At 40.6% G+C, this 25,996-nt stretch overlaps 1 protein-coding gene across 3 annotated transcripts in view; it reads right to left on the minus strand.

Annotated features, from left to right (window-relative positions):
* Positions 1–253: 253 nt before the first annotated feature.
* LRRC2 (leucine rich repeat containing 2) overlaps positions 254–25,996 on the minus strand; it is a 54,528-nt gene continuing 28,785 nt past the window's right edge. For all 3 annotated transcript variants that reach the window (XM_005546911.4, XM_015445776.4, XM_065540503.2), the window contains exons 4-9: positions 23,630–23,786; positions 17,389–17,525; positions 14,024–14,169; positions 11,506–11,661; positions 6,350–6,486; positions 254–3,909 (exon numbers count right to left, since the gene is read on the minus strand). In XM_005546911.4, coding sequence (XP_005546968.2) covers positions 3,860–3,909; positions 6,350–6,486; positions 11,506–11,661; positions 14,024–14,169; positions 17,389–17,525; positions 23,630–23,786 — 783 coding nt within the window. In that variant the 3' untranslated portion in view covers positions 254–3,859. The remainder of the gene's footprint in view (positions 3,910–6,349; positions 6,487–11,505; positions 11,662–14,023; positions 14,170–17,388; positions 17,526–23,629; positions 23,787–25,996) is intronic.

The raw sequence follows: 25,996 nt of genomic DNA on the forward strand, positions 1-25,996 counted from the left end.
GCGAGACTCTGTCCCCCCCAAAAAAAAACACACAAATTTACCTGTTTCTTTGAGTCTTCATTTCTGAAGGCTCCCATATCACATAAAACTTATGTTAAATATATTCGTATGTTATTTTCACTTCTTAATCCATCTTTTGTTATAGGAGTCTCAGCCATGAACCTAGCAACAGATGAGGAAAAAAAATCTTTTCCCCCCTACACTTCCAACATATAAAAAATAGGTTTAATAAAAAGCTTTTAGAACCAGGATGTTTTTCTTTTAAGAATATTTTATTCTTTCACTCATATTACTTTAATATTCATACGTGTATTCTGCCATGTAAATAACCTTTCCAAATTATGTATCAGTCTACTTGCATCATGTCAAATTTTCAAATCTCTATATTTCCACTAAGATACATATTCTCCTTTGGAATCTTTCTGCACGTTTATATGAATAAATTAAATAGTATCTCTACAAACATAGTCAAGTAATATATTTGTTTTCGGTTATTACATAACATTAAATAATTATATCTCAATGCAGTATTTTTTTCATATGTGACAGTGAAACAAGGTTTTTACACAAAAACTGGTTTTATTAAAATAAAATTTACATAAATTATGAAGAGTCTATTTGTGTGAAAGCCCCTCTTCAGATATATTTTCCACTTGCCTATACGTAACATATACCTAGCATGAAATAAAAATCATTCAAGTAGTACAGCTAATAAATTTGAATTGTATTTTTAGTGTTAAAAAGAAAGAAAATGTAACCGTTTAAGATTCAATAAAGGTGATTTCTCATTTTCCTACTCTCTTTTTTTTTTTTTTTTTTTTTGAGATGGAGTCTCACTCTGTTGCCCAGGCTGGAGTGCAATGGTAGGATCTTGGCTCACTGCAACCTCTACCTCCTGGGTTCAAGCGATTCTCTTGCCTCAGCCTCCCAAGTAGCTGGGATTACAGGTACCTGTCACCACACCCGGCTAATTTTTTGTATTTTTAATAGAGACAGGGTTTCACCATGTTGTTTAGACTGGTCTCGAACTCCTGACCTCGTGATTCGCCCATCTCGGCCTCCCAAAGTGCTGGGATTACAGGCGTGAGTCACCGTGCCTGACCCTGTTTTCATCTCTTAACCTACTTCTCAGAGTTTGTTTCTAAGTGGAAGCAGTCCTCCATCGAAGCACTACCATGTGGTTTTAGAACACTCTGCCTGTTTCACACCTGTTGAGAATAAAATGTTTGGACTTATGAGTAAGCCCATCAAGACAAAATATTGGGATGTCAATAATAACCCTTTTAAAAATGGTTAGTTCTTCAGACAGAGAAAATAAAAATCACCCTACATTTCTACCCCAGATTAACTTCCAAAAAACAAAATACTGGCTATACCTGTTCTGGAGTATGGTAGCCACATGTGTGTGGGGTCCCCTAGTTTTCCCCATTTTTGTCTCTGTCCTGACCAAGAAACACACAGTGCCTTGACCCAGCCAGCTGATGTTTTCCTCTGCAGGTCTGAACCCCAGCCTGGGCCTTGAACATTCCTAGGCACTAATAAAGGTGTTTAGGTTGTTGCTGGAAACACTGAAAGATCAACCATGTTGCTAAACATGTGGAAGCCAGCCCAGCCTCCACCCAAATTCCTTACATCCTCATGTGAACTCCATCACCTGACCCGCTCACCGGGGACATGCCCAGGTAGAACATCCCTTGTCTCACTGCCCATCACAAGGACGCTGCAGCCCACACTGTGTGTAAGCTCCCCTCATAAATGCTTTGGACTGATCACCCTGCGATTTCGTGCTTCTTCCTTTAGAATCGCAACTGGCCCCGCCTTGGAACGGTTTGGAGCATTCTGTCATGGGAATTCCCCATCAGGTCAAACCCAAGGCTAGTGTGACTCCAGTCTTGGGTTTGACCTGATGGAACAATGTGGCTATTTAAATTGAATTGAATTGAAAGATGGGTTCTTCAATCACATCAGTCACTGTTCAAGTGCTCAAGAATCACATGTGTCTGGTTTACCACCTTGGACAACGCAAATACAGAACATTTCCGTCACTGTAGAAAGCTCCACTGGATGGTACTGGGCAGGACCACAGAGGAGATGATTCATATAAAAATATGCCACTATATACATATTTTCCTTCTTAGTCACAAAAGCTGCTTGGTTTTTTTAGTTATAACAATAATAACACTGTTATTGCTGTTTGATTTGCTTTTGAGACAGGGTCTCACTCTGTCACCCAGGCTGGAGGGCACTGACACAATCACAGCTCACTGCAGCCTCGACCTCCCAGGCTCAGGCGACTTTCCCACCTCAGCCTCCTGAGTAGCTGGGACCACAGGCATGTGCCACCAAACCTGGCTAATTTTTTTGTGGAGATGGTGTTTTGCCATGATGCCCAAGCTGTTCTCAAACTCCTGGGCTCAAACAACATGCTTGCCTTGGCCTCCCATAGTGCTGGGATTACAGGTGTGAGCCACCATGCCCAGTCAAAGTTATATGTTTAAGCTTATTTATCTTCAACACCGTCAGCCACAACCTGTTTATTTTAGCCCAGGACAGTGGTATAAAAATAAGAGATTGTGTATAATTTCTCCAAATCTTGTGATGTGACATAAGAGCCCAAAGTCCTGTAATGAATCCCACCTCTCCAAAATTCAAACAGCCCATGGGCTCCCTCTGGACTGAAGCATCTTTGCTATGGGCAGAGTTGTCCTGTGGTACCCACAAGGAAGCCTTGCTAGGAACTCCTTATCAGTGTGGACTGGTCATCGCCGTTACCCTACATGGCCATCTTGGAGGAAGGGATCCCGAGGGCATTGCCTTTGCTCTTTACTGAGGTGTGTCCCAGGACCCCCAAGGTGGCCACTCAGGGCAGGGTGGCCATCCATGAAGGCCACTGAAGACTTCCCATGAACAGCCAGGCCCACACTTCCTCAGCTAGAGCTACCCATGCACCATCTGAGCATCCCGTGCCCAATACATGGGCAGATATTCCAGCCTTTCTTTCCACCTTCAAGGCCTAGATTGTACCTACAAGTCTCTCCTGGGAGCCTACACTTGCCAAAATATAACTTAAAACATATGAAAATAGCAGTTTATATAAACTCAAGGAAGATTATTCTCAGTAAAAGAAATAATGAAACTTTCAAAATAACAAAGTACTCTCATTTGATTAGTCCAATATAAATGCTCTTTTCACAATCCCTTATCTTTTTTTTTTTTTTTTTGAGACAGTTCTGTCACCCAGGCTGGAGTGCAGTGGCATGATCTCGGCTCACTGCAACCACTGCCTCCCAGGTTCAAGTGATTCTCCTGCCTCAGCCTCCTGAGCAGCTGGGATTACAGGCACCTGCCACCAAACCCAGCTAATTTTTTGTATTTTTAGTAGAGATGGGGTTTTGTCATGTTGGCCAAACTAGTCTCGAACTCCTGACCTCAGGTGATTCACCCACTTCGGCCTCCCAAAGTGCTGGGATTACAGGTGTGAGCCACCGCGCTCGTTCCCTTTATCTTTTGATTCCTGAAAACAATGCACTTAATTTCCGTATTTGGTCTTTTAGTTATAATTCTTAAAAATAAGACATTTTAAAACATTTTAAAACATATTAAATGCGCATTATTTGGAAACAAGTGTATGCAAATGAACCTGGAAATATCAATATATAAACCAATTTTTCAATTCGCCAATCCATGGAGGGAGATACTCATGTATTTGACATTTGAAAACCATTTTTCTTAGCAACTATGACAGTGGTTTCTAGGCTTTGTCCTTAAGCACAAGCCATTCTTCCTATATGACATGATCATAACAAAGATTTATATATAGCTCCAGAGAATAGTGAGATTTGCAGTCTTCTGACAGATATCAAAGTTGAAGGCTAAAAGACACTTTGGTGGTATAGCTGGGAACAGATTCTGTAACAGAAAGAAAAAAATATGCTCAGTCATTCACCATTTTATTATGAAATCTAACTACATGCTATGGCCTATGTCAATACACCCATTATTGTCACTTCATGTTTTAAGTATAGAGATACTGTATAGGTGATAAATAATGCATCTGTCACCATTAAGTCAGCCATCACAAAAGTGCAGTCAAACTTTAGAAATGTTTAGATCTAAGAATCGTTAACTCTCATTCTTTTGCAATCTTTCCAGCCAACTTACAGCTACATCAAGATCTTGGAAGCTGTATGACCCTATAGTGTTAATAGATGACAAAATAGAAATAGATGGTCACGGACTTGGGACTGTGGCTAGTAGGTGGCAGAGGGTACCGTTTATAAGAGAAGTTTGGGCTGTTCCTAAACCATACATGATCTTTCATAGTGAACCTTCTCTCAGCCTTGCTCTTCCCACTAGTTGCTGACCCCTCTTCTGTCTCCCTTCATAGCCAAATTTTGTCAAAGGATGGTCTATATCAATGGCTCTCAGAGTGTACTTCTCAGACACAAGACATCAACATCACCAGAGAGCTGGTCAGAAGTGTACTTTGTCAGGCCCTGCCCCAGGCCTGATGAGTAAAAACTCTCATTCCTATGTTCACTAAAGCTTGAGGACCAGTGAGGGCTTCACATCCTCATCCTTCTGGAATCACACAAGGTTGTAGGCCCTTATGGGCAGATCAAATCTACTATTTTTTCACTCAGACATTGGTCTGATGGGGAAAGAAGGAAAACAAGGAAGACACCATGATAAAGAAAAGAAAATGAGCAAATTTTTTAAAATTCAGAGCACATGCCTGACCATATCTAGGTTGAACCATCAAAAAGTGGCATTTCTGTAGGACAAAACCAGCTTAATATTAGCAATATCATGTGTTCAATCTAATATACATGAATATATACAGGATAAAGTTATCATTATTATTTAGAAATAAGTAAACAAATTAAAAATCTATCATCCCTAAAGTTAATTTTTAAAAGCAAATTATTTTAAAATAAATTAACTTATTTAAATAAATAATAGCTAATAATATATTATCAATAAAATCAATAATATATTTATTAAATGGTATTTTTTATAATAGATAAATATATTTATTTTATTTAAATTGATTAATTTTAAAAGCAAATTATTATTACTGGCCACATAGATCTAAAACTTAACACCTATTTTCTTTCTTGTAGTTTTACATAATAGCACTACAATATAATTATGAATAAATAAATGAGTAAAATGGAACACTAAAGGTTCTCACAAGAGGAAAACCATACAACACAAAGGTAAATTTTGACAAATAAATGGTTCTGTTATTTCAGTTTCACATTTACAATAGATTTCTACTTTATTTCATATTAGTTCAGCATTCAAAATTAGGGATATCCAAACAGATTAAAAGTAACCATATAGAAATTTTAGTTTAGCTGAAACAATTTTTAATTTGCCCAATAAATGACACTTTTCATCATTTCTGGCTATCTGAATGTGACTAATCGTCTTCAGACATCTACTGATGAGGGAGGGGCATGCCCACGCGTGCCATTTTCTGAGGGTGGCTGAGGGAGCCTGCCCACAGATGCTCATCATCAGAGGCCCAGGGCCAGTGCTGCTTCCTCCCTAAATCCACATGGGGGACATCTCTCTTCCTGCCAGGTCTGCACCTAGCTCATCAAAGAACTGAAAAATTAAGGAATAACTCTCAGGCATGCACACCCAAAAAGGCGGCAGTGATTAGAAGACCAAAGACTGACGTATGCCTTTTTCCTGGGGAGGCTGTCTTGTGATGGAAGGAAGGGCTTAAGGCTTCCAGAACATCATTAGGATCTCTCCACTCCTTTGGAAACAGCCGCCGGAATCTGGCGCTGGGAAAAAACCTTCCCACCCTTTCCTCAGGTACTTGACCCGCCTCGCCCCTCTGTATTCTCACCACCCTATGGAAACCAAAACTAAATGCATCTATGCGCAAATTGGCCGTCCTGCACTTCCCTTTTGTGATTTTTATGTAAGTGTTCTTGATTTATATGAGGTAACTTTTTCAAAAGTTGAATTTAAATGGATTTTGAAACGTCATCTTATTTTTCATGTAACTTAGGATACTATTTTGTCAATATCGTTTAGTTAAAAACTCACGTATGGTTAGTAATGCAACCCTCACATTTTAAGCGCACACTTCCCAGCTTCTCTGTCAAACAGTGGATGATTCATCAAGCATTCAAATGGACTAGGACAATTTGATATTTTAAGGAAATGTATCATTTGGAATGTGTTGGAGGGTAAATGGAAAAATAATTTACAAAGTAACGTGCCCCTCAACCCATAAACTTTTTGTCAATTTGACTTCTATTAACAAATGTGTTACACAAGTGAAAGTCTGTACACTCATTTTAAATAATTTTAAATATGAGTAACCCACCTCTTTCTTTAAGGTCTTCAATATAGGCTTTCATAACTTCTTTATCAAAATGTTGGCGATCCCGTTCACTTTCCATTATTTCATCGCCATCTTCACATCGGGCATTATCAATAGGATTGTCCCTAAGGCTTACAAATCTATTCGAGAAAGCATGGAAAGTATCACATTGTCACCTGTGCATTTTAAACTGCAAAATTCCTCACACAAAATAACCTCTGTTATCCCAAGTTCCGGCTTATCTTTAAAAGTCACCATTGACCCCATGATATTAGCATCACCAGTGAAATTCCAGTGTGGAATAATCCAACAGTAATATAGAGCCAGTTTTAAAGTACAGACTGTTCAGAGGCCTGATGGGGAAATGAGAGCTCCCTAGTCACAGGCAGAGAGGACAGGAGGCCATGGAGTGGACACTAACACCTCCTCTCTCAGGCAGATCCTCACAGCTGCATGTCATCCTGCAATGTTTGATGTTACTCCCAGTAAGGGACATCCATCTTTAAAATGATGTGTCCAAATTACAAAGGACTCAAGGAAAATCCCCACAAAATGGGTATTTAAAAGATAGGACATGACTCGGCGCAGTGGCTCACTCCTATAATCCCAGCACTTTGGAAGGCTGAGGCGGGTGGATCACCTGAGGTCAAGAGTTCGAGACCAGCCTAAACAACATGGTGAAACCCCATCTCTACTAAAAATACAAACATTAGCTGGATGTGGTGGCATGTGCCTATAATCCCAGCTACTCAGGAGGCTGAGGCAGGAAAATCGCTTGAACCTGGGAGGCAGAGGTTGAAGTGAGCTGAAATCACACCATGGCACTCTAGCCTGGGCAACAGAGAGAGACTCAATCTCAAAAATAAATAAATAAATAAATAAATAAATAAATAAAAGACAGGACAGGAACAGAGACTCATGCCTATAATCCCAGCATTTTAGGAGGCCAAGGCAGGAGGATATGCTTGAGGCCAGGAGTTGGAGACCAGCCTGGGCAACATAGAGAGACTCCAACTCTACAAGAAATACAAAAGATTAGCTGAGTGTGGTGGCACATGCCTGTAATCCCAGCTACTCGGCAGGCTGAGGCAAGAGGATCGCTTGGTCCCAGGAAGTCAAGGCTCCAGTGAGCTATGACGACACTACTGCACTCTAGCCTGGGCAATGGAATAAGACCCCATCTCTGAAAAAATAAGAGTAAAAATAAATAAAACATGAAATGCTGCTAAAAAAATAAAAGGCACACACACACGCACAAGCTAAAGGGGTGAAACGCAAATGGCATTTGATCTTCTGTCTTCACAATTTTCAAAGATGTATTGATGTGAAAAATGTTATAATTATTTCAATTCAAAACAGTAAATCTCTTAAATAGTTTTTGGTTGCGATTGCAGGCCCTGCTGTCTTGAGGTGTTAGCGTGTTCTCATTGGATTATAGACGAGGGCTGTATATATGGAAGATATGAGCCACGAGTGTTGTATTTTAGTATATATACACACTATATATATATACACATATATATATATACATATTTCCCACTTCATTTTCCTGTTAATTTTGTTTAATGTCTGAACATAGAGAGAGTTTAAAAGTTGTAATGTTTAATGTAGATAGAACCATTCAACTTTTCCTTTACTTTTTTTTCATTGAGTTAATGTTTATCTTCCTTCCCTATTCAAAAATAAGAAATATACCTACATTTTATCATTCTTAAAATTTTTAATCAAAGTAATCACTGTACATATTTTTAAACCTGCAGAGTGTAATTGTGCTTCTTTGTGAAGCAACAGTCTCTCACCCTCCCCTTAATTACTCTTCAGATCCCAGAAGCAATATTTTTTCATTGGTCTATCACTGTTTTTCCTTAATCTATTTAAAATGCCTTTTACCTTAGGACAAATACTTTCATGTCATTCAATCAAATGGTGGTATTTCTCCCCTTCTTTCCAGTTTCCCAACCTTCACACTTCTAAATTTTTACCATTTTACTTTTTAAACATTTTATTATGAAAATTCTTAAATATTCACAAAAGTAGAAAAAAGTTTATAGTGAACACCCATGTACAATCCTCTAGATTCCATGTTTAACGTTTTACTATACTTGCTTTAACACATATCCGCCCATCTGTCCACACACTTATCCGCCAACTATCCACCCATCTATCCACCCATCCATCTACCCATCCATCCACCCATCCATCCACCCATCCATCCACCCATCCATCTACCCATCCATCTACCCTTCTATCCACCCATCCATCCACCCATCCATCTACCCATCCATCTACCCTTCTATCCACCCATCTATCCATCCATCCATCCAACCATTTATCCAACCATCCATCCAACCATCTGTCCACCCATCTATCCACCTATCCATCCACCCATCTATTCACAGATCTATCCACACATCAGACATCTCATTTTTTTTATGCATCTCAAAGCACCATCACAGACATTGTGTACTTTTACTTTGTTAAGGTCAATACTATACACATTCTGATGTGTAATCACATCTCACTTTTCTTTTGGCTGCAGTTTGACTCTAAAATTGAAAATCAATAAATAATATTTACATTTTTGTGACAACTATCTGGTAAGGCTTGGTAATGCCTTCCTATCTGAGAATGAGACAGCAGAATTTGGCTCGGCCCCTGAGTATGTAGGCAGTGCTGGCCAAGGTACCGGCCCCACTGTGGGTGATCACTCGCTCAGGCATGGAGCTAGCAGGTCCCCAGGGCAATCGCCAAACACAAAACTCTGGGGTCTTTTCTCCAGGGGTACCTTAGAGAACGTCTCAGGCTTTTGGTCTGGGGCCTGGACTGCTGGTACAGAGTGGTCTGCCCATTGTAATTAAGGAGGTGGTTGGGGGGTGCCTGTTGATATAAAACTTTTTCCATTTTTCCTCTTGTTTTAAGCACCATATTTCTGTCTACACCTCCCTGTACCGACATTTCTGGCCACCAAGCATCTTCAGGACAGATTGGCTTGCTCCTCGGCTTGTTCTCCGGGATTTGGTTTGTTTCACCTTACTTTCATCAATGACTGCTATTCTGTCTACTCGAGGTATCTCATAAAAATTTGAGATTTCTCATATTTTACATTTTTTCCTTTCATTTTAGTAGACTCTTTTAAGGGATAAGTGTATAAGTGTTCAAAGGGATCAAGCCATCATCATTAACATGGCATTTCTTATTCTTTTTATAACTTTCTTTTCTTATTTGACTTGTTTCTTGGTCTAGTTTTCTTTCCATATGCTATTTACGCCATATATTTGTGATATTAACTATATATGGCATATATAGCTATGTACTCCAAGATTTCTTATGCTATAAAGTGAAGAACAGGCTTTATCACTAGCCAGTTTCTTCATACCATATGAAATCCCCAGTTGCTTATGAAAATTCCTATATCATGTATTAGCATTGATTTCAGGACTACCTATTCTCTTCCAATAACTCACCTACAAATCATTGCCCAGCATTGCATCATTTTGAGATCACCCCTTCTAAATATGCTGTAATTCTTTTTTTTTTTTTTTTTTTTTTTTCAGATAGGGTCTTGCTCTGTCGTCCAGGCTGCAGTGCAGTGGTGCACAATCATGGCTCACTGCAGCCTCGATCTCCCAAGCTCAAGTGACCCTTGCACGTCAGCCTCTCAGGTAGCTGGGACTACAGGCACATGCCACCACGCCAGGCTGTTTTTTGTTTGTTTGTTTGTTTGTTTTTGGTGGAGTCTCTCTCTGTCGCCAGGCTGAGTGCAGCAGCACGATCTCAGCTCATTGCAACGTCCACCTCCCGGTTTCAAGCGATTCTCCTGCCTCAGCCTCCTGAGTAGCTGGGATTACAGGTGTCCATCACTGTTGCCAGCTAATTTTTTGTATTTTTAGTAGAGACGGGGTTTCACCATGTTAGTCAGGCTGGTCTTGAACTTCTACAGGTTATTTCTAAGAAATCAGTAAGCTATTAAATTTTTCTGCAAACTTGTATCTATTCTTTTTATTGAAATTTCAATAATTCAAAGAGCTTCCATCTGATTCTCTTAGATTTCTGAGTCCTACAATTATATCATTTGAAATTACTTTAGTTAGGTGACAGGTTTACCCTGACTGCTATGAGACATGAAGCTGCCAAGCCTACTTCCAGGGGCTGGATGTGGAAGGGGCTCTAGAGAGGAATCCTGCTACCCCTCTCACCGGTGGTCCTCTTCTTATTCAAACAATATTCCACACACAACCAAGCACAGTGGAAGACCTATTTTGGTGGAAGGGGCAGAGTAGGGCATGCATGAGATGTCTTACACCCTGTTTATCTTGTGCTTATACAGATATGAAGTTGGTCTCTTTCTTTGCAGCAGTCAAACCTCTTTGTTTGCCATGCATTTATTGCAAGGACAGGAAGATAAGATTGAACTCTGCTGATAGTAAGCACTTACCACTGAAGAACTAGGAGTCCTGGGGAAATATTCTGGCTAGTGGTTGTGTTAACAGCCTCCTGGTGTTCAAGGCTAATGGGTCTCTGGACAGAGAGAAGGTGGCTCTTACTAAAGCAGCCTCATGTGAAGAATGTGGGGAGGGCCCAAACCGCTGGGGATGGACAAAAATGGTCTCAGGTAGAATTAATGGGGCAACCCCAAAGCTCCAGATTCTGGGAGGATGTGCTGCCAGGGAGCCATCAGCTACCTTGGAGTCATTTCTGGGAAAGGTGGAGCTAGGACTTTTCAATTCCATTTCCATCTCACCCCAGTTGCATGGATGGTTTTTCTTAGTCATGGGTGGTTTATAGGTTCACTTAAGGAAACCTAAAGAAGGGTGAAGCAACCAGGGAGGGTCCTTTCAACATCTGCTGACCCCTCCAGGCCTCCAGCGATGTGAGCACTGAGCGAAAGACCATGGGCCCTGGACATATGTCCTGCAACACCACCAACCAGCATGCAGCATTTGTGCAGAAATCCTCTGAACCCTATGCCTCTTCCTCGTGTCATATGCCACAAACTCCAAAATCCTGTAAAATGTCACCAGAACTTCTGTGAGTTGGGAACAGGTTCTCAGAGTATGAGAGGCATCTAATCCGGGTCCTGAGACAGCTGCCCAGGCTCCAGTGCTGCTCACTCCTTACCTGTGTCTGAGTGTGTCTGCTGGGATTTCTGGGCTACTCACTTTAAAGGTGTGGACGAGTCACAAAGGGCAGTTGGGAGCTCCACCAAATGGTCCCCACTGACGACTAACAGAGTGAGCTTCTTCAGGTTCAGCATGGAGTAGGGAAGGTAGGTCAACTTGTTTTTATACAAGAGAAAGCTCTGCAGCTCTTCTAGCCTAAGAAGAGGTAAAAACAATCATAACACTGAACTTGGCATCATAGCTAAGAAAACCAATGTGAATTACAAATAAATTCTAATAGGAAGTCCCTACTTTATTTTATCCATGTGGCCTTTATGAGAACCAACTTATTCTAAGTTTTGTTCTTGTTGTGTTTTTTGTTTGTTTGTTTGTTTTTTTGAGACAGGGGCTTATTGTGTTGCCCAGGTTGGAGTGCAGTGGCATAATCTCGGCTCACTGCAGCCTCAACCTCCTGGGCTCAAAAGATCCTCCCACCTCAGCCTCCTGACTACAAGCACATGCCACCATGCCCAGCTAATTATTTTTTGTATTTTTTGTAGAGACAGAGGGTCTTGCCATAGTGCCCAGGCTGGTCTTGAACTCCTGGGCTCAAGCAGTCTGCCTGCCTCGGCCTCGCAAAGTGTTAAGATTACAGGCATGAGCCACTATGCACTGCCTAAGTTTTAAATAACTAAAGTCATGCCAGGTGACATGATTTTTTGTAAGTTTTTACTGACTTAATCACCAGTTGAAGACACAGCTATAGCAGTGGGTTAAGCATACCACACAATACACACTAGGCCATGATGGAGCCTCAAATATCTGTATGTCCCTTCTGAGAGTTGACTGCATTTACAAGGGTTAACAGGGCATGGGAAGGCAATCATACTGGAATGAAAATGAGAATAAACAGATTTTAGCAATGTACTTCCTTTTGTACATCTTTTTTTTTTTTTTAATGAGAGAGACAGGTTCTCACTATGTTGCCTAGGCTTGTCTTGAACTCCTGGCTTTAAGTAATCCTCCTTCCTTGGTCTCCCAAAGTGCAAGGATTCCAGGCAAGAGCCACTGTGCCCAGCCTCCTCTTGTATATCTTTAAAGCCCAGTTATTATCCTTCTGTCGTCACATTTTCCAACTTTAAAACAGGAAGGCAACTGCAGAGTGAAAAGTAAATGAGCAAAATACGTTTCAAACATGTCTTATTCTGTTTTCCATTTTATTCTAACTCAGTGGCCTCCCCCCGGGAATTTTTCTTTCATTTATTTCCAAAACTTTGGCTTATCACACAGATATTTCATAAAGTTCCCATGTTGCAAACTAAAAGATCCCCTCTTAGTCTCAAAAGCCTGGAAAGCATCAATACATATCACATGTATCAGGAATAAAGAAAAGTCATACAAGATGGCATTCAGGCTGAAGCCACTGCTGGCCTCTGTGTCACCATAGCTTGCTTGTGTTTCTTTATAAAAAAGATTGTAGGCCAGGCATGGTGGCTCATGCCTGTAATCCCAGCACTTTGGGAGGCTGAGGCAGGAGGATCACGCGAGTCCAGGAATTCAAGACCAGCGTGGGTAATATAGCAAGACCTTGTCTCCACAAAAAAATTATTTTAAAAAATTAGCCAGGCGTGATTTAAAAAATTAGCCAGGCCACACATCTGTGGCTCCAGCTACTTGGGAGGCTGAGGTGAGGGAATTGCATGAGCCCAAGCAGTCGAGCCTGCAGTGAGCCATGACTGCACTACTGCACTCCCGCCTGGGCAACTAGCAGGACTCTGTCTCAAAAAACAAAAAAAAATTGTAGATTCCAGGATGCCAGAGATTGTGTTTCATTTACCACTTTAAACCCATCCCATTCTCTAGGCTTGCCATACAGGAGTCTGATAATATTATAAGTGAATGACTGAATCTTACATGATAACTCTTATTTTTAAAAACATGAAATAGCTGCAAGAATCTAATTTGGGCCAGGCACGGTGGCTCATGCCTGCAATCCCAGAACTTTGAGAAGCCAAGGCAGAAGGATTGCTTGCACCCAGGAGTTTGAGACCAGCCTGAGAAACAAAGCAAGACCCTGTCTCAACAAAAAATAAAAATTTTAAAATATGTATATTTTTAATTTGAAAGAATATAATTTGAAAACCTGGCTAAGCATATCAATTTTGTTTGAAAGTTTATGTATAATGAATCAACAAATGAAACTAATAAAATTTGTCCTCATTGCTATTCTAAACATAGAGTGATATGTTTCCATTCTATAATTAATAAATTAACTTCTCCACTTCTGTAGAGTGAAGGAAAGTTAATGGTGCCATTCTATGGAAGACTAAAGCAAATTAAAGTTCATCAAGACAATGAAGAGGTGTTCAAATGCACGTAAACACATACATGTATGATGCAGACTAGAAATTGTCTGATTCTATAATTTCTTTGGAAACTGATTTCCTGGAAACAATAAACTCTGGAAAATTAGTTGATTCCAAAGAACATTCATGTACTATACATGTTTTAAATGTTAACAGTGTTTGAAGCGTTAGTAACTAATACATACACCTCACCTTAGAATGCAAGTAGCTACCTGTCTATATCTTGAGGCAGGTCGATCAGGTTATTGTTGCTGATATCCAACCACTGCAAATTCGACATCCGCAGGACACAGATCGGGACACTGGAAAACTTGTTTGCTGAGATATCTACAAATGTAACTTGCTTCAAATTACTTAACTAGAAATGAATAACAAAATGTTCTAATTACTTTTATAAGAGTGGGAATAAAGTTCAACCAACAATTTTAAGATTGATATTTCTTTCCCAAAGGCATTTCTATGAATATACGCAAAGCAGATCAATACAGGATGTATTTTGGAGCACCTCGGATGTGTCATTCACTGTGTATGGGTAGGGAAGTTAAGATAAATAATACATTGCAGCTGCCTTCCAGGATTTTATATTGCTAAAAATCATCAGTGCAAGCTGGGCTTGGTTGCTCATGCCTGTAATTCTAGCACTTTGGGAGGCTGAGGTGGACAGATTGCTTGAGCCCAGAAGTTCAAGACCAGCCTGGACACCATGGCAAAACCCCATCTCTACTGAAAATACAAAAATTAGCCAGATGTGGTGGTGCAACCTGTAATCCCAACAACTTGGGAGGCTGAGTCAGGAGAATCACTTGAACCCGGATAGTGGAGGTTCCAGTGAGCTGAGATTATGCCACTGCACACAAAAAAAGGAAAAAGAAAAGAAAAGAAATATATATATATATAAAATATTAAGCAATAGTTACAACACTGTATTTTTTATTTTTGATATATAGATGTAAATATGTGATAATAAAAATACAAAGGATGAATGTAATGGAGCTATATTGGGGCAAAAGTTTTTATATTTTACCAGAATTAAGTTATTACTAAGCTGAAGTAGATTGTGTTAAATTAAGAAGAATATTGTAATCTCTAGAATAAGCACACACAAAAATAAAAACAAAAAAATAGTTTTTAAAAATCAACAGAAGAAAAAAAATGGTATACTAATGAGTCAAAAGACACAGATTGTTAGTCGGGTTTTACCAAAAAATCCAACTATATGCTGGCTATAGGAAACACAACTTAGAATCAAAGATACAAATAAGTTAAAAGTAAAAAAGATGGAAATAGATATATATATATAATGTGTATTAGTTTATTCTCACACTGCTAATAAAGATATAAACAATACCAGGTAATTTATAAAGAAAAGAGGTTTAATGGATTCATAGTTCCACATGGCTGGGGAGGCCTCACAATCGTGGTGGAAGGCAAAGGAGAAGCGAAGGCACGTCTTACGTGGCAGCAGGCAAAAAGAGAGGTTATGCAGAGGAACTCCCATTTATAAAGCCACCAGATCTCATGAGACTTATTCTCATGAGAACAGCACAAGAAAGACCTGCTCCCATGATTCAATTACCTCCCACCAGGTCCTTCCCATGACGTGTGGGAATTATGGGAGCTGCAATTCAAGATGAGATTTGGGTGGGGACACAGCCAAACCATATCACCATATCATCATGTAAAACATAACTATAAGAGAGATAGAATGACTATATTAATATCAGACAAATTATATTTAAGAAACAATATTGTTAGGAATAAAGAAGGACATTTCATAATAATAAAAGGGTCAATAGCAGGAGTTCCCCTGACATAGGTCAGGAAGATGCAAGAATCATAAATGTATACGCAACTAACAACTAAAATATATGAAGTAAAAACTGATGGAATTAAAAGGACAAAGAGACAATTCAACAATTATAGTTAGAGTTGTTTTGTTTTTTTTTTTTTTTTTTGAGATGGAGTTTCACTCTGTCGTCCAGTCTGGAGTGCAGTGGAGAGACCTCAGCTCACTGCAGCCTCTATCTCCCATGTTGCCTAGTCTTGGGAGTGGGAATGGGGATTCATATCAAAGGTGCAAGAGATAATTGGGGGTAGTGGGGAGGAGTGATGGAAATGGCCTAAATTTGAATCTGTACACTTGTAATGGGTGAGTTGTATGGTATGTAGATTACACTTCAATGAAGGAGGAAAAGGTAGAAGAAGGGACAGAGAAGCAAACAGGGAGGCTGTTGCCCCAGTCCAGATGACAGACAACACTGTCTTGACCAGTGTGGCAGTGGGAAGGTGATGAAAATGGTTACACAGAATATATTCTGGAGGGCATGCTCAACAGGATTTATTTATGGATTGGATAGGGCACATGGGAGAAGAGAGGTTAAGGATGACTTAATTTACTTCCAGCCTTAACATCTGTGTGGAGATTGAGCCATTGCCTGAACTGGAAAAGACTGGGGTATGAGTGGATCTGTGCAGGAAGCCATGACCCCTGGCTGTGCACCCTCACCAGGACACCTGCTGGGCATCTCCCAGGGTAGAATGGGTGCTAACAGCTTAGAAGCAGCCACTTCCTCCTATACCCTGAAGCATTCAGGAAAGGCAAATAATGCCCCTTCTAGGATGGCAATCGGTGTCCAGTGCCTTGTCACCAGCAATCACCATTTATAGCCCATTCATTACCAGTAGCATTGCGAGATCCTTCTCTCACTCTAGCATGAGATGCTTATTGAGTTTAATTTGGCATTAAAAATTGTCCACTTTTATGTGCTCCACTTTATCAGAAATGATTTAAAATCATTTTTCTATGAATACAGACCAAAAGAAACTAATGAATATTTTTAAATTAGTGGATTTCTTAAATCCTATCTGTAGGACTACTTTAGTCATCTACAAGTTTTGCTATGAGTATATAAAAAAATTTTACCCCTTTTATTTTCAATTTTACCGTTTTGGATAAATAAATTAGGATCTGCATTAGAGACAACAGGCATCATATATTACAAGCATCAACAAGCATTAAATAAAAATTTATTGTGTGAAATTTTGCCTGGTTTTCCTTTGATAGCATTTCTGAACTTAAATTCGGGTTCTGACCTAGTATAAAATGTTTTTAAAGGACAGGTGCAGTGGCCCACGCCTATAATTCCAGCACTCTGGGAGGCCGAGGCAGGTGGATCACTTGAGGTCAGGAGTTAGAGACCAGCCTGGCCAACATAGCGAAACCCCATCTCTACTAAAAATACAAAAATTAGCCAGATGTGGTGGTGTGCACCTATAGTCCCAGCTACTCAGGAGGCTGAGGCAGAAGAATTGCTTGAACCCAGGAGGCGAAACCTGCAGTGAGCCAAGATCGCACCACAGCACTCCAGCCTGGGTGACAGAGCAAGACTCCATCTCAAAAAAAAAAAAAAAAAAAAAAAAAGTTTTTAAAGACCAGTATATGGTGATTGAAATGTCAGGAAAAGGTGATGTAATAAAGATAGATTTCATATGTTAAAACTTCTTGCCATATTATAGACCATTCTATGTCATAAACCAAATAAAAGTAAATCGTAGTGCAGAAATGTTTATCTCTTACTTCAAAGGGCAGCTCCATTAATTCTAGATTTCCAGAACAATCCAGTCTGTCTAGATTTTCACAATCTCCCAATTCTGGAGGAATGCTCTTCAGATGGTTGAAACTCACATTGAGTTCTTTCAGGTTCTTTAAACAACCTGTCAGCAGAAAAAGTTAACATCCGTTGAATAGGTCATTTAAGGTCTTTTAAGAACAAAAAACAAAACTAAGAAGTAAACAGCTCTATAAATAATGATGGGGAAGGAACTAAACATAATTTAGCATTTGGGTTTGGGGGAGTGTATCTGATGAACATTATCTTGTAGCATCATGAACCCGAGGTTCTGAAATCAGTTTTTCAGTGTGATAAGGGTCCAGTATTACAGAATCTAAAACAAAACTTTCAAGGCTCATGCCTTCAGTGTGTCATATTTTTAAATAACTGATTTGTCTATTCTTTCTTGAAATGCCCAGGGATCTTTCCAACTGAAATGAAAGCTGCCTACCTACTCTCTGCTCTCCCAAGCCCTCAGACCTAATTTCCAGTAAGGGGAAGATATTGCAACTGGAGCACAGTGAATTGTATAGAGGCTCCTTGTTTCTAGAGCCCAAAGAGCAGCTTAAGGAATTACCATATCCTACAATATTTGAGTAAAAATGTTTAAATACAGATGCTCCCTAACTTATGATGGAGTTACACCTCAATAAGCCCATCATACGTTGAAAATATCATAAGTCAAAAATGCATTTAATACACCTAACCTATCAAACATTGTAGCTTCACCTAGACTACCTTAAATGTGCTCAGAACACTTACATTAGCCTACAGTTGGGCAAAATCATCCAACATAAAGCCTGTTTTATAATAAAGTGTTGAATATCTCCTGTAATAAATTGAATGCTGCACCGAAAATGAAAAGCAGAATGTTTGTATGGGTACTCACAGTTCGTTCCTTCCTTCCTTCCTTCCTTCCTTCCTTCCTTCCTTCCTTCCTTCCTTCCTTCCTTCCTGCTTCCCTCCCTCCCTCCCTCTCTCTTTTCTTTCTTTTCTCTTTCTTTCTTTCTTTCTTTTTCTTTCTTTTCTTTTTTCTTTCTTTCCTTCCTTCTTTTTTTCTCTTTCTTGCCCTTCCTTTCTTCCTTCCTTCTTTTCTTTTTTTTAAATTTTTTTTCTTTGTTTGTTTTACTTTAAGTTCTGGGATACATGTGCAGAATGTTCAGGTTTCTTACATAAGTATACATGCGCCATGGTGGTTGGCTGCACCTATCAACCCATCATCTAGGTTTTAAGCCCCACATGCATTAGGTATTTGTTCTAATGTTCTCCCTCCCCTTTCCCCCCCAGCCCCCAACAGGCCTGGTGTGTGACGTTCCCTCCCTGTGTCCATGTGTTCTCATTGTTCAACTCCCACTATGAGTGAGAATATGCAGTGTTTGGTTTTCTGTTCCGGTGTCCGTTTGCTGAGAATGATGGCTTCCAGCTTCATCCATGTCCCTGCAAAGGACACAAACTCCTTTTTTGTGGCTGCAGAGTATTCCATGGTGTATGTGTGCCACATTTGCTTTATGCAGTCTGTCATTGATGGGCATTTGGTTTGGTTCCAAGTCTTTACTATTGTAAATAGTGCTGCTCTTTTGTTGTTTTCTTTCTTTTCTTTTCTTTTCTCTTTCTTTCTTTCTTTCTTTCTTTCTTTCTTTCTTTCTTTCTTTCTTTCTTTCTAGCAGCTGCACCCTTCTGGGAACAAAGTGCAGTTTCTACCGAATGCACATTGCTTTCACACCATCAAATAGCTGAAAAACCTTACATCTAACCATTGTAAATTGCGGATTATCTGTAATTCCAATAATTAGTTATTTTAAATCCATATAATGATAATTTCTTGGGAGTTTCACAAGGAAGTTAAGAGCACCACTCATTGTCATTCTTAATTCCTTGATGTCAAATGTCAAAAATAATTGCTCTAATAATGAGAAAAAGAATACCCTGTCTAGTAATCACACCTCCCTAACTCCTCCCCTCCATCAGCCCTCAATAGATCTATAAGACAACACGATAAGAGATCAAACCCCACCTCCTTTACAAAATTCAGCTGCTCAACATAAAAGAGCTAAAAATCCTTTGTTCATTCCCAAGTTCCTCACTATGCTTGAGCATCAGATCCTGCAGCTGAGTGTTTCTTCATTTATCCCTAGTTTGTTAGGAGCTATATCTGCTCCTCTAGGAGAGAAACATGCCCTGAATTAATGTATTTTCATTTCTTTTCGTTTTGCCCCACATGTGAAAACTGATTTATTCTAGATGCCCTCAATACTTACCTTTGGTAAAAAAAAGGATTTTCTCAAAATACTCCATGTTAATGACACAAAGAGTATCAAGAAGCAAGTACTAGAAGAAAATTAGGGTGACAACCTTACCCAAATCATTCTAAGAACACTTTCCTCTTTATTATTGTGTTCTTTTCTTAAGAATTTCCTCTATAATGATGGAAAATTGTGATACTCACATGTCATAAGAATTTCCAAACTGGAGATATGATATATGTCTCAGTCATGTGAGAAGGGAGTGGTCTGTTTTTGCCTAAGCTATGGATGTATTTAGATAAATTATATTCCATTGACTTGAAATAGACTGAAAATTATAAGTTGGATAAAATACATATATGACTTAAATCTGGTATAGAGTGTTAAAGCCTCTGAGATTTATTGTCCCCCTCCCTCCCATAGGTTAACTCACAAAAAAATTCAACTAGAGAATTTTAGAGGTGGCAGATGTTTTAAAGATCATTCTGACCCTTATCCTACAAATGAGGATAATTAAGATTTTAAAAATTAAAATATGTGCTCAAGTTACTCGAAGTTAGATAACAGCTGTGTCTTCAAAATCTTAGGTCAGTCTTCAATTCACTAAGTTTCATTTTAAAATATTTTGGGAACAAGTGAAATAAATCATGTCGTAATCATCACTCAGCTACCGGGGAGAATGGGAAAGGTTTAGATGTTCTGATACTGAAAGATAACATTAACATAAAGATGATGCTAATAATAGTAATAATAATAATAATGGCTAGTGAATGCCAGGGATTCACCTACTCTAAATGCTTTCTATGTATTACCTATTTAATCCTTACAACAAGCCTGTGAAGTAGGTACTATTGTTATCCCCATTTTACAGATGAGAAAACTGAAAACCAGTAAATGACTTGCTCAGGGTGACCTTCCAGTAGGTCGAAGACCCAGGCAGCCTGATCCTGGAGTCCACCTCCGCCTTCATGGTGTGGTCGGGGGAAACATGTGAGGCACAGACTGAAGAACACAGTGTAAGCCCATGTGTGTAAGTATATTTAACATGCATGGTTACGTGTCTGTTTATAAATAGACAGCTACAACGTAGGTCTGTAGAACGGCATGAGTGCATGTACAATGTGAATACCCAGGAAACTTAGTGCTTACTGAGAGGCTTGATTTTACATTTTACACATTTCTAAAATGTTTGAATAGTTTTCCCTGCACATGAATGAGGTCTATCGGGATGCCATCATGTCTCCAACAGGACTCGAGTGTTTGGAATAATCACTTGAATAATCACTTGGAATAACAAGTATGTACCCAATATGTTGGTGTTTATTGCCTTATCTAATCCTCACAACAACTAAATGACAGCAACAACTATTATCCCCACTTCATAGATGAAGAAACTGAAGAGCAAAGAGATTAAGTATAGTGCCCCAATCCCACATTGGTCTCCCACGGATACCCCTCACCCACCAATCTCTTCTCCTCCCCCGAGTGTGCAAGGATCACATCCTCACTCCCTCACCAGTGGTCTCAACCATGGCTGCACATGGGAATCATGTAGAGAGTTTGTTAAATGCTGATTCCTGGCCCTGTACCCAGAGATTCCTATGGAATTGTTCTGCAGTGGGTCTTGGGCATTTAGATTTTTAAGGCTCTTTGGGGGATTCTAAAGTGTAGCCAAGGTGAAAACCACTGCTCAAATCAAACTGGCTCACAAGGAAAGAATGAATATTACATTGGTGTAGTGTGGGAAGTTAAAAAAGAACAGGTATTAATCTGGCTGGCAATAAATTCAAGGAAGACATTTCAAGAGATGAACAAAGATACATATTAAGTGGAGGACCTCTGATGACATTTCAGACAACTGTAAGCATGACTCATCCCATGGTGATAATCTGACGTCCCCCCTCTTTTGATGGCTCCATGCTTAGTACCCCATCTATCTTGCTGCCAACCACTGGATTCCCAAGCCCAGCTGGCAGGATAACAAGGATCCTTGAGTCTAGGTCAACCACTGTGGCTTCTCAAATGTATAAGGACAGAATCTTTCTACTTGAAAAGGGTGGAGTTTTATTTGTTTGTTTGTTTGGTTGTTTGTTTGTTTGTTTTGAGACAGGGTCTCACCCTGTCACCCAGGCTGGAGTGCAGCGGTGCCATCACCAGTCACTGAAGCCTGAACCTCCTGGGCTCAAGCGATCCCACAGGCACGTGCCATCATGCCTGGCTAATTTTTTACTTTTTGTAGAGATGGGATTTCACCATGTTGCCCGGGCTGGTCTCAAACTCCTAGACTCAAGTGATCTGCCCGCCTTTGCCTCCCGAAGTGCTGGGATTCCAGGCATGAGCCAATGCCTCCAGCCTAAAAAGAGTTTTTGAAAGTAACTCAGTCCTCAGAAACTCTATCCAGTTATTTAAATATACTATGAGCTTGCCCAAAATCTGGCTTCTAGCCCAGGCTCTGAAGAAGTTCCTTAGTGTAATATGTAAATGATAATGATTCAGTCAGCTAACATCAGAGGGTCTCTCCAATTTGCAAAATAAAGGGGCAGGAGGTAAATGACCCCTACATGTCAAAAATGGTACTTTTCAGTCATAAAAATTCTAAGGTCCTTTCTACCTTTCCAGAAACTAGGCAAGGAAACAGAAGTACTTGTCCTTGTTGGATCTAGAACTTGATTTTACCCTGCTTAGACGCTAATAAGTTTTGCCTATTCCTGTTTCATGGATACTGGCAGAAGACACGAGGCTCCTGTTCCAAGACAGCATACTGATGTCAGTTGCCCTTACAGCTAAGTCTACCAAGTGTGACGCAGATGGCCCAGTTAGATGCACATATACATCACGGCTGAGAACCCCAAGCTTGGGGAACCCACTGCTTTTACAGCAAGTGGTTAGCAAGGCTGCTCTTTGCCCGGGAGCAGGTGTCACCTCATCCCTCAAGGTTATTATGTGCATAAACATCCCCAAGATTGGCCTGGGTAAGAGGGTGATCAGAGCCTTGTAGTCTTGACACAGCCAGCAAGATGTGTACGAACACCAGAGACCCCACAAGCCACCTGTCCCACAGGGTCTTGGCTTTTGGTAAATTTTCACATAACTATGATTAACCACTGGTCCCAGGGCACATGTGTAAGAATGGAGCTCTGTGCAGCCCCAGACCTTCACTCCTTCCACCCCAGGAGAAAGAGAAGCAATAATGATCACTGTCATTTTCATTTTAAGATAACACAACTGAATAATGACAGAATTGTAAAATTTTGATCCATCAAAAAGACATCAGGCTGGTTACGGTGGCTCACACCTGTAAGCCCAACACTTTAGGAGGCCGAGGCAGGCAGATCACCTGAGGTCAGGAGTTTGAGACCAGCCTGGCTAACATGGTGAAAGCCCTTCTCTACTAAAAAAAATACAAAATCAGCTGGGCATGGTGGCACATGACTCTAATCCTAGCTGCTTGGGAGGCTGAGGCAGAAGAATCGCTTGAACCAGGGAGGCAGAGGTTGCAGTGAGCCAAGATTGTGCCATTGCACTCCAGCCTGGGCAACAAGAGCGAAACTCTGTCTCAAGAAAAAAAAAAAAAAGACACATCATAAGCTAAACTAGATTTATCAATGGAGTAATATATAGGAATAATACATTTATAATAAGCATATTGCATGTTTATAGGTTTAAAACTAAAAGAAAATAAACACAGAGCTCCTAAACAAAGTATTGCTCACTCATGAAACTTCTGGTTTCTGAGCAATTGGCAAGTGTCCTATGTGCTGAGTTATACAGGCGAGATGCCGACCTCACCGCCCAAAGGGATGCTGCAAACAAGCGGCTCTGGGGAGCCTCGAAACAGCCCCGCCCAGCCACTTCCTGGGGCAGCAGGAGAGGAAAAACGGTGTCTGCACAGTGTCTGTTACCTGCCTGACAGCTGCCTACTTAACACACCAGAGGCCGGAAGACCCCTGCTAAGTTGACATACCGATTTCTGCTGGAAGATGTGAGATTTGGTTTTTCGGCAGATCCAGAATTCTCATCGCTTGAAATAACTCAATATATGTAGGAATGATTTGAATCAGGGTATTGCTTATGTGCCATTCTTTCAGGTGTGTCTGCTCCTTCAATGAATCTGGGAGCTCCTAAAACAGAAAGAATAACATCAATCAGAACTAGCTCCTCCATGTGCACAAAGCCGTGTAAAACCAAGCATTTATTTTAAAACAGGGAAAGAGAAAGCAGACATGAGAGCATGAAGCGTAACCACCAGCACTCCGGCCATTTCAAAAAGAAACCAAAGATACCGCAGTTGCCGTCAACTTCACAACCGTATATTAGCCCCATTTCAAAACTGCCGTGAATTCATGATGTTATTAAAATTAAATCCTAGTGAACACAACCAACCAGACTCACACTTGGAGCCACAATATGTATTATTTATTTGCAACATACCAATTTAACATCCCCTAAGTTCTGTCTATACATTCGATTTCAAAATTTTGCTTCGTTTCCCTTTCTCTGTAGTGGCTTTTAGAAGTACTTGATAAACCTCTAATATTTGCTGCACCACATTTCCAAATATTCTTAAGAGTCTATGAAAGGGAAAGAGCATGAGAAACAGTCAGCTGGGACACCTGAGTTCCGGCCGAGGCCCCGCCATTTTCCAGTCGCGCCACCTCCCTGGGTCTCCACTGCTGAAATGACATTGATGAACTCAGTGTCCAAGGCCTCCCCTAGCTCAAGTGTTCTGGGATAAAACTGTAAAGGTGTCAAGCAAGAAGCGTTTAAAGATGTTAGGGAGGCTATTTGTCCAGCTGAAGAAATCTAATTCACAGAGAGTTACCGAGCCCTCATTGCAGGCGAGGGGTGCTCAGCACTGAGGGGTGGGGCAAAGATGAGACACACAGGTCCCCTGACCTCAGAAGCTGGCCACAACGCACCATCAGCAAAGTGGCTGGAGCACAGGGTGGAGGTGGGATGAGGTGTGGAAAACTCCATGGCAGCTAAAGGGGAGGTGGAGGGAGTAATGGAGTCCATAGCCATCCTTCCTTTTTGTACTTGGTACTTGTAATGTGCTTTACAACCATTGCCATCCTGCGTGTGGGTTAAGCTGTTAACTTGCAAAAGTGCTTTCACTCTAGCACTGTCTCATGCAACAGTACCATAAGATAGGCAAAGTGGGCTGGGCATGGTGGCTCACGCCTGTAATCCCAGCACTTTGGGAGGCCGAGGCAGGTGAATCACCTGCAGTCAAGTGTTCCAGACCAGCCTGGCCAACATGGTGAAACCCCATCTCTACTAAAAATACAAAAATTAGCTGGGTGTGGTGGCGTGCACTTGTAATCCCAGCTACTTGGGAGGCTGAGGCAGAAGAATCGCTTGAAACCAGGAGGAGAAGATTGCAGTGAGCCAAAATAGCACCACTGCACTCCAGCCTGGGCAACACAGTGAGACTCCATCTTAAAAAAAAAAAAAATTGATAGGCAAAGTGAGCCCCTTTGGAAAAGGAAAGCTGAAACCCCAAAGACATTTAAGTGAATCACTTACAGTAAGGATCCCCTACTGAATTTGCAGAGCCTAGTGCAAAATGAAAATGTGGGCACCTTATTAAAAATTAAGAAGTTCAAGATGGTAAGCACACAGCATTAAACCAAGCATAGGGCCCTGTGCCACTGCTTCTGCAGCCAACTACCTAGGTACCACCTGCCCCCTTCACGTGGCCCTGGCAAACTGTCCCGACACCACTTGATCTGAATGGAACCCACACCATGCCAGAGGGTTGCCTCCTGGAACTGAGACAAAATGAGTTGGGTCATCAGGGAGCTGACCACAGGCTCATAATCACAATCTCTTCATTGAAACTTCAACGTGCTAACTGCCTCATAAATAACCTATCTCATTCCACTCTTTCAATTATGGCACACATGAAAGATTATTACATTTCTAAAATTATGTTCATGACTATTTTTAACAAGAAAGATATTAAGATAGGCCGGGCACGGTGGCTCACGGCTATAATCCCAGCACTTTGGGAGGCTGAGGTGGGCAGATCACGAGGTCAGGAGATCGAGACCATCCTGGCTAACACAGTGAAATCCCATCTCTACTAAAAATACAAAAAATTAGCCGGGCGAGGTGGCGGGCGCCTATAGTCCCAGCTACTCGGGAGGCTGAAGCAGGAGAATGGCGTGAACCCGGGACACGGAGCTTGAAGTGAGCCGAGAAGACGCCGCTGCACTCCAGCCTGGGCGACAGAGCGAGACTCCATCTCAAACGAAAAAGAAAAGAAAGAAAGAAAGAAAAATATTAAGATATCATGTTAAATAGAAATGAAAAGAATCGAGTAAAAATG

This window comes from Macaca fascicularis, chromosome 2 (assembly GCF_037993035.2).
Source record: "Macaca fascicularis isolate 582-1 chromosome 2, T2T-MFA8v1.1".
Lineage (NCBI taxonomy): Eukaryota > Metazoa > Chordata > Mammalia > Primates > Cercopithecidae > Macaca > Macaca fascicularis.